The sequence below is a fragment of the Pan troglodytes genome, chromosome 19 (assembly GCF_028858775.2).
Source record: "Pan troglodytes isolate AG18354 chromosome 19, NHGRI_mPanTro3-v2.0_pri, whole genome shotgun sequence".
Taxonomy (NCBI): Eukaryota; Metazoa; Chordata; class Mammalia; order Primates; family Hominidae; genus Pan; species Pan troglodytes.
The window spans coordinates 93,116,877-93,126,252 of NC_072417.2; the positions used below are offsets into that span (position 1 = coordinate 93,116,877).

Genomic DNA, 9,376 nt, shown 5'->3' on the forward strand with positions numbered 1-9,376 from the left:
CAACACACACACACACACACACAGAGAGAGAGAGAGAGAGAGAGAGAGATTTACTATGAGAATTGGCTCTTATGATTATGAGGGCCGAGAAGTCCTAGTATCCGGCATCTAATCTGCAGACCCAGGAGAGCCCATGATTCAGTCAAGTCTAAGACCTGAGAAGGAGGCAACGGTGTCATCCCAGCCCAGTGTTCCCCCACCCCACCCCATCCCACCACCTTCTTCTGCCTTTTTGTTCTCCTCAGGCCCTCAACAGATTGGATGATGTCACCCACCCTGGCAAGAGGGATCTTTACTCTGTCCACTGGTTCAAATGCCAATCATTTCCAGGGACACCCTCACAGTTCTACCCAAAACAGAAATCATGTTTTCCCAGCTATCCAGGCATCCCTTAGCCCAGTTACGTTAACCTAAAATCAGCCATCACACAGCATTATAATCACATCCTTCCTTACTGGTTCTTTTTTTTCCTTCTAGACTAGGTTCCCAAAGGTGAGATTACTAGGTCAAAGGGTGTATAAATTCTGACTGTAACAGCCTGACAGATTACTTGTCTAAAAAGCACATGGTGGCAGTCATATCTGTACCTTCTTCTCAGTTCTGGTGTTATTTATCTATTTTTTTTTAATTTTTTTAATTGAGGTTTTTCAGTTGAGTGGAAGCTCACAGCCTAGGGCATTCAGCCCTATAAGGATTTTCTGGGTTTTTTTGTTTTGTTTTGTTTTGTTTTGTCTGTTTTTTGTTTTGTCTTTGAGACAGACTCTCTGTCATTCAGGCTGGAGTGAAGTGGTGGGATCTCGGCTCGCTGCAACCTCCGCCTCCCAAGTTCAAGCGATTCTCCTGCTTCAGCTTCCCAAGTAGCTGGGATTACAGGTGTGTGCCACCATGCCTGGCTAATTTTTTTGTATTTTCAGTAGAGACGGGGTTTCGCCATTTTGCCCAGGCTGGTCTCAAACTTCTGAGCTCAGGCAATTCGCCCACCTCGGCCTCCCAAAGTGCTGGGATTACAGGTGTGAGCCACTGTGCCCAGCCAGCCCTACAAGTTTTGATAGAGACGTACAATCATGTAGCCACTGCCACATCATGATATATTTCCTCATCCTCGAATTCCCTCATGCCCTCTGTAGTCAGCTCACCGCATACCCCAGCCACCATGACAGCCACCAGTCTCTCTCCATGCCTGTCGTTTTGGCTTTTCCAGAATGTCACATAAATGGATCAAATAGAGTGAGACATGTTGAGCCTGACTTTCCTTGCTTAGCCTCATGCATTTGAGATTCTTCTGTGTGGTGAAGCCCAATTACCCAGTCTGTTCTCTTTTTTTAGAGACAGGATTTCGCTCTGTCACCCGGGCTGGAGTGCAGTGGTGCAATCATGGCTCACTGCAGCCTTGACCTTGTGGGCTCAAAGGATCCTCCTGCCTGGGCCTCCCAAAGTGCTGGGATTACGGGCGCGCACCACGGCACCCACCCCTCAGTCTGTTCTTTCACGGATCGTTTCAGTAGCTTATCTGAGGAGCCTTTGCCTAGCTGAAGGTCACGAAGAGCTTCTCTTCTGTTTTCTTCTAGAAGCTTCCTGCTTTTAGGTTTTACATTTAGGTCCATAATGTATTTTGAGTTAATTTTTGTGTATGGTGCAAGTTGTGGACTGGGGTTAATTTTTTTTTGCATTTGGATGTCCACTGGAGTCAGCCCTGCTTGCTTCCTGAAAAGACTGCCCTTCCTCCACCGAACTACCGTCCAGTCCTTGTTGAAATCAGCTGACACGTTTGTGTGGGTTCGTTTCTGGGCTGTTTTGTTCTACTGATTTCTGTTTCTGTCCCTTCACCAATGCCCTGCTGTCTTGATTTCTGTAACTCTATACTTAGGAAATTCCTCCGACTTCCTTTTTTTTTAAGACAGAGTCTCGCTCTGTTGTCCAGACTGGAGTGCAGTGGCACTCACATCTCAGCTGGCTGCAACTTCCGCCTCCTGGGTTCAAGCAATTCTCCTGCCTCAGCCTCCTGAGTAGCTGGGACTACAGGCATGTGCCACCACACCCAGCTAATTTTTTGTATTTTTAGTAGGGATGGGGTTTCACCATGTTGGCCAGGCTGGCCTTGAACTCCTGATCTCAGATGATCCACCTGCCTCAGCCTCCCAAAGTGCTGGGATTACAGGTGTGAGCCACTGTGCCCGGCCAGCTGATTTTCATATTAGGCTGTTTTCTTATTTCTCTTTTTTTTTTTTTTTTTTGAAACAGTCTCGCTCTGTTGCCCAGGCTAGAGAGCAGTGGCACGATCTCAGCTCACTGCAACCTCTGCCTCCCGGGTTCAAGTGATTCTCCCGCCTCAGCCTCCTGAGTAGCTGAGATTACAGGCATGCACCACTATGCCCGGCTAATTTTTGTATTTTTGGTAGAGACGGGATTTCACCATGTTGGCCAGGTTGGTCTCAAACTCCTGACCTCAGGTGATCCACCGGTTTCGGCCTCCCAAAGTGCTGGGATTACACGCGTGAGCCACCGCACCCGGCCTGTTTTCTTAACATTTTTTAGGAGTTCCTTATGTATTCGGTTATTAACCCCTGTCTTCAATACCTATTAAAATAGTGTCTCTGACCTATCATTGTCTTTGCCCTCTGTTTAGGGGGTCTTTTGCCACACAGACTTTTTAGTGTTTCTTAGTGTGGCTCCAAGTCACTTTATGGTACATTTTAAACCTGAGTAAGCTTGGTCTCCCTTCACCCCGCTTATCTTCGGGATTCTTGCCTGTTTTTTCTTTTAAATCAACTTTAGGCATAACTTTCATAAGATAAAATATGCTTATTTTAAACGCAGAGTTTGGGCTGGGTGCGGTGGCTCACGCCTGTAATCCTAGCACTTTGGGAGGCCGAGGCGGGTGGATCACTTGAGGTCAGTTCAAAACCAGCCTAGCCACCACGGTGAAAACCTGTCTCTACTGAAAATACAAAAAAAAAAAAAAATAGCCGGGCGTGGTGGCAGGTGCCTGTAATGCTAACTACTTGGGAGGCTGAGGCAGGAGAATTACTTGAACCTGGGAGGTGGAAGTTGCGGTGAGACAAGATTGCGCCACCGCACTCCAGCCTGGGCAACAGAAGGAGACTCTGTCTCAAAAAATTTTTTTTATAAAAAGGCTGGGTGCAGTGGCTTATGCCTGCAATCCCAGCTTTGGGAGGCCAAGGTGGGCGGATCACCAGGTCAAGAGATCGAGACCATCTTGGCCAACATGGTGAAACCCCATCTCTACTAAAAATACAAAAATTAGCCAGGCCTGGGGGCAGGTACCTGTAATCCTAGCTACTCAGGAGGCTGAGGCAGAAGAATCACTTGAACCCGGGAGGCGAAGGTTGCAGTGAGCCTAGATGGCTCCACTGCACTCCAACCTGGTGACAGAGCAAGACTCCGTCTCAAAAAAATTTTTAAAAAGCACAGTTTGGTGGGTTCTAACACGCGCACACATCTACGTAGCCACTGACACCATCAAGATATAGAACCTTTCTATGACTCCAGAAAGTTCCTGTGCGCCCCCGCAGCCAATCCTCACACTACAACCCACTCCCCAGCCCCAGGTCCTCCACCCAAGCCAAGGTGCATTGTCACAACTAAGAAATTAACCTTCATGCAATACTGCTAACCAAACTACAAACTCTAATCAGATTTCACCAATTTTCTCAATGAGATTTTTTTCTGCTGCAGGATCTGACCCTGGCTTAGTTGCTTTTAGTTCTCACACCTCCTTGGTGTCCTCAGGTCTCGGCCATTTCTCCACCTTGCACTGTCTGCCTGTGGATTCCGGGTTCCCACCCAGGGCTGCTGCCTCCATGTCCCTTGTTCTTCCTGGCGGCACAAGCCTCACTGTTTCCCCGCTGATCCCCATGCGTGTCACCGGAGGATGAGCGAGGCCAGCGCCCCGGCCACTCTCTCTGCAGCTGCAGCTCAGGCCTGCCCCAGCCCCAGCCCCTCTGTCCTATCTCCCAGGTCAGGCTCGGGCAGCTGCTGAAGCAGCAGGAGAAGATGATCCGTGCCATGGAGTTGGCGGTTGCCCGCAGAGAGACCGTCACCACCCAGGCCGAGGGGCAGCGCAAGATGGACAGGAAGGCGCTCACCCGCACCGACTTCCACCACAAGCAGCTTGAGCTGCGCCGGAAAATCAGGGACGTTCGCAAGGTAGGGAGCAGCGGAAAGGAAACAGGGCGCCTGCTCCTCTCTCTGGGATTCAAGGAACACTCCAGGAAGGCGTCTTGCTGGGTCCGGGGTGAGGATGCAGAGGCTGCAGTGGGGGCGTGCTCAGCACTGCTAACCTGCTGCTGGGTGCTGGGTCTGGGGTAAGGATGCAGAGAGACCATCCCCAGTTCTGCTAACCTGCTGCTGGGTTCGGGGTCAGGGGTGAGGATCCAGAGGCTGTTAGAGGGGCGTGCTCAGCATTGCTAACCTGCTGCTGCTACGGGGCCTGTCTGGGAGACTGCAGAATGCCCACACCGGACAGAGCTGCTGACACCCAGAGACGGCCGTGTTTCAGCCCCTCCCTGCATATCGGAGGTGGCACTGGGAAGGCATAGAGTTCTGGGGAAGAGGCCAGCTCATGCTGGGGAGCTCGAGTGGGCACCGGGGACCAGCTGATGGGAGCATGGCGGGCGCCTCAAGAGCCTGCATCCGCATACACCAGGCCATGTCCACTGGGCCTGCACTGGGAGGGCCCAGCTGGTGCTGTCCGGTGCTTACCACCTCAACGGTTGCCAGCCAGGGGCCCTGCACTCACACTTCCCAGGTTGGCCCCACGGCCCCGCTGACCCGCTGTGTGACCTCGGAGCATGTGGGCCTCGTCTGCTGGGGGGTGGGGGGGCAGAGTTAAATGTGACAGCAACCACAGCCGTGGGTGGGGAGGTGGCCTTGGGGACAGCTGACAGCATGGCTTGGAGCCACGCTGGACCATTCCTGACTGGGGCATACGGTCTGACCTCCCAGAGCCTTGGTTTACCGACCTGTGAAATGGGTGCCCACCTCTCAGAGTCACCCAGAGGGTTCCCTGGAGAGTGCTGAAGTCACCCCTGTAGGGAAAGGCTAGCCAAAAATGACAGACATGCCTGGGCTGCTCATCTGGAAGTAACTGGAAGTTTCTGGAGAGAGGCGGCAGAGTGGCCTCTTCTCAGTCCTTTTCCACTACACTGGCTACTCCTGATGTCCATCCCTCCCTCAGCTTCCTAGCCCGGCCCCTGACCACTCCTTGCTGCCCTGGGCACCACCTCAGTCCCCTGCCAGGACCCCCATACCCACCCCTCACCTCCTGTCTGCTCCAAGCCACACTCAAGTTCTCCAGCCCCAGGCCCTGCGCCCCACACGACGCCATCACTGATGGGTCCTTGTCCTCACCCCTGCCAGCCCCACCCCAAAGACCTTCCGTGTCCCCAGCCAGCCCTGAGAGTCACTGTGTCTCCTGCATCACCCCCTGGGCCATGTCAGCTGCCAAACACTGCCTGCCCGGCTTTTCTTTCTCTTAATTGTGCTGCTTTCCCCTAAGGCGGAACGAACACCACACAGATGGCCCCAGCCTCGCTCCTCCCTCAGCAGAGGCCCCCACCCTCCTCTTTCCCAGGCTCCCCAGCCCGCCTCTCGGCCCTTACAGCCTCAGCCCTGGCCTTGGCACATGGCTGCTGAACTGTGCCAGTCTCCTGCCTGGGGACAGACCCACTGCACGGGGAGCCCCAGAACCGCTCAGGCCCCCATCTCTCTGCCACACCTGCCTTAAAGGAGCAGTGTGCAGTGTGGGCTGGCTGGGCCTGGCATCTCCCAGGCCTCGCCTCTCCAGCCCTCCCATTCCTCTTTGGGAGCCTCCCTGGATGGAGTGTGTGGAAGGTGCCTGGCAGGTCCTCCCAGCCTGACTCTTCCCTGTCCGCCAAGTAGCCGGGCTGCAGGGGCCCAGCATGGTCCTGTGATTCTCCTAGGCCACCGACGAGTGCACCAAAACCGTCCTGGAACTGGAAGAAACACAAAGAAATGTGAGCAGCTCCCTCCTAGAGAAGCAGGAAAAGCTGTCGGTGATTCAGGCAGACTTCGACACACTCGAGGCCAACCTCACCCGGCTTGGGGCCCTCAAACGACAGGTAAATGTGTCCCAGGAGGTCCCTGGGGATGAAGGCCATGGAACGTGCCACTCACACAGAGGTCCTGCGTCCCCTCTGTGCGAGTCACAGCCTCTCCTGATCAGGTCACGGCCTCTCCTGATCCCAGGCCAGTAATAGCACCACCGGCTGCTCACACGTTTGTGGCTTTGTGATTTGTTCCACTGACAAATGTTGATGGAGTATCTGTTATGGGCTGGGCTCATGTTCAGTGTGCGAGGGTTACAAAACAGAACACAAAAAACAAACATTCCTGTGCTCTTAGAGGTTACCTCCTGGGGCAGGAGGACCGATGATGAGCAAAATAATTTTAAAAGATACAGTGTGTTGTAGCTAGGCATGGTGGTACACAGCTGTGGTGCCAGCTACTCAGGAGGCTGAGGTGGGAGGATCGCTTGAGCCTGGGAGGTCAAGACTGCAGTGAGCCAAGGTTGTACCACTGCACTCCGGGCTGGGTGACAGAGGGAGATCCTGTCTCAAAAAGAAAAGAAAAGAAAAAGGGAAATGGTGTGTTAGGTGGTGGTAAATGCTTTGGAGGAAGATAAACCAGAGAAAGAAGCGTCAGGGTCATTGGGGTGAACTGAGGGATTGACATTTTGAGTTAGGGTGATGCGGGAAGGCCCTGCGGAGCAGACATTGGAGTCCAGACCTGAAGGAGGGGACAGCCCACAAAACCACCCCAGGTGGACAGGACAGCCCGGCAAGGCAGAAGCCTGAGACTGCGCAAGGGCTACTAGAGGCCAGTGGGGCAGGCTGGGGAGGTTAGGGTATGTAAGACCCAGGCAGAGAGGGGCGGCCCAGACTGTGTGCGGCCTTAGGGAGAGCACGATCATGACTTTGGACTTTTCTCTTGGGGAGGTGGGCACACAGAGGAGGGCGTTGGGGCTGAGAGGTGACTTGGGCTTTAGCGGGCTCCCGCGCGCTCTAACATTGCATGTGGATGAAGCATGGATGCTGGGGGCATCTGGGGCTATTTGCAGTGCTTCAGGGCGGCCCCTGTGGGGCTGGTGAGAAGCCATCAGGCTCTGCATATGCGTGATGCCAACATCACCCAATGGGATTCCTGCTGGGTTGGCTGTGGTGTGAGCAGAGACGGAGGTGGAGAATGGCTCCAAGGTTCTGGCCTGGCCAACTGAGATGATGAGGGGAACGTGCCTGGCACTGGGCCTGACACACGGCAGGTGTCAAGAAGGTTGCCTAAGCCGGGCACGGTGGCTCACGCCTGTAATCCCAGCACTTTGGGAGGCCGCAGCAGGTGGATCACTTGAGGTCAGGAGTTCGAGACCAGCCTGGCCAACATGGCAAAACCCCATCTCGACTAAAAATACAAATATTAGCCAGGCATGGTGGCGGGCGCCTGTAATCTCAGCTACCCGGGCGTGGTGGTGGGGGTGGGTGCCTGTAATTCCAGCTAGTTGGGAGGCTGAGGCAGGTGAATCGCTTGAAGCCGGGAGCCAGAGGTTGCAGTGTGCCAAGATTGTGCCATTGCACTCCAGCCTAGGTAACAGAGCGAGACAGTCTCAAAAAAAAAAAAAAAAAAAATGCCGGCGGGTCACAGTGGCTCACACCTGTAATCCCAGCACTTTGGGAAGCCGAGGCAGGCGGATCACGAGGTCAGGAGATCGAGACCATCCTGGCTAACACGGTGAAACCCTGTCTCTACTAAAAAAAAAATATATATACAAAAAATTAGCCGGGCCTGGTGAGGGGCATCTGTAGTCCCAGCTACGCGGGAGGCTGAGACAGGAGAATGGCGTGAACCCGGGAGGCGGAGCTTGCAGTGAGCCGAGATTGCACCGCTGCACTCCAGCCTGGGCGACAGAGCAAGACTCCATCTCAAAAAAAAAAAAAGAATGCCTCCTAGACGGTGATGATGGGTGACCCATAAAGCACCGACCCAGGGCCTCTCAGCCTCTTCCCTGAGATCCAGGGGCGCAACACCTTCACGCCGTCCCTTTTCAGGCGTAGGTCTCGCCTCCTCTTCGGCATTTCCTGGAATCTGAGTTTGTGGGGGGCCAGCAGGTGTCTTTCTTCTGGTTTGCATAGCCCTATATGGAGTCTCTTTTCCTACCCAGAACCTTTCAGAGATCGTGGCCCTGCAGACGCGCCTTAAGCACCTGCAGGCTGTGAAGGAGGGGCGCTACGTGTTCCTGTTCCGCTCCAAGCAGTCCCTAGTGCTGGAGCGCCAGCGCCTGGACAAGCGACTGGCTCTCATCGCCACCATCCTGGACCGCGTGCGGGACGAGTACCCCCAGTTCCAGGAGGCCCTGCACAAGGTCAGCCAGATGATCGCCAACAAGCTCGAGTCACCGGGGCCCTCCTAGGGAGCAGCCTGGACCCCGCCTTGCAAGGCCTCCAGGAAGAGATCCGGAATTGTGTTTGTCATGAGGGACTTGGAATCTTTTGTGTTCCTAAAAACCACATGTACCCTCAGAAGGGCATCGTTTAAGAGAAATAAGCCAGCCCCACCCATAGGAATCTTTTTAGCCACTCAGCAATTTAATAAACCAGGTAAAATCCTAGCGTTTCCCGTGGCATCCCATCGCAAAGACAGAGCCTGTGACTGCAGACCCACACACCCACACTCCCACACTGGGCTTACTCGTCCAGGTAGCACTTTGGTTTGCAGCACTCCCAAATCTGCACATGCCTCTCACAACACAACGCTGCCACAGGTCTGCAAGCTGGTGGGCTGAGCAGAGGTGGGAAAGTTAAGGCAGTTCCAGCCAGCCTGGCCCGGGAGGCTGCTTCCCCCCAGCACTTCCCTCTACTAGGTGCACCTGAAAACCCACAAACCACCTTCTTTACCAGTTTTCCCATCCCCACCCCTTAGAAAGCTCAGGTCCCTTTTCCTGCCCCCATGTCCCCATTTGAGTTAAATTCAGATCCACAACTTGCAGGAGAAAGTCAGTGGCCCCAGACACACGTAACAGGGTGAGCACTGAAATAAGAGCACGCTGGGGCGTCCACACCAAGGGACTACGCCCCAGTCTGCCCACCTATCTTTTCTCCATCATTAACCCAGCGCTCTTTCTCCCTGGACTTCCAAGTACCAATGACCTTGGGGCTTCTTTGCAGTTTAAAGGGAAAATGCTCTACAAAATAATTTCACTTTCAAACATTTCAGCAGAAGAATAAAATCTTTTTCTGAATATCTAGTAAGCCTTTCTGAGTCAGCCTTACTTATTTTAAAACATTGTAGAAATACAGAAACCACAACAGAGGTGGAAGGGAGGCTTTTGTTGTTTTTTTTTTTT

At 53.6% G+C, this 9,376-nt stretch overlaps 1 protein-coding gene across 11 annotated transcripts in view; it reads left to right on the forward strand.

Moving 5' to 3' along the window:
• The window catches only part of CCDC40 (coiled-coil domain 40 molecular ruler complex subunit), a 67,344-nt gene extending 58,063 nt beyond the window's left edge, over window positions 1–9,281 (forward strand). For 9 of the 11 annotated variants that reach the window (XR_001711121.4, XM_511721.8, XM_009433450.5 and 6 more), the window contains 3 exons: window positions 3,979–4,167; window positions 5,943–6,101; window positions 8,195–9,281. Coding sequence is in view for 8 of the 11 variants with exons in the window: in XM_511721.8 (XP_511721.5) it covers window positions 3,979–4,167; window positions 5,943–6,101; window positions 8,195–8,443 (597 nt within the window). In the remaining 3 variants the exon portion in view is untranslated. Of the gene's footprint in view, window positions 1–775; window positions 848–3,978; window positions 4,168–5,942; window positions 6,102–8,194 lie in introns of those variants that run through there. The other 2 variants (XM_063799411.1, XM_063799410.1) reach the window with 1 other exon arrangement.
• Window positions 9,282–9,376: the final 95 nt, after the last annotated feature.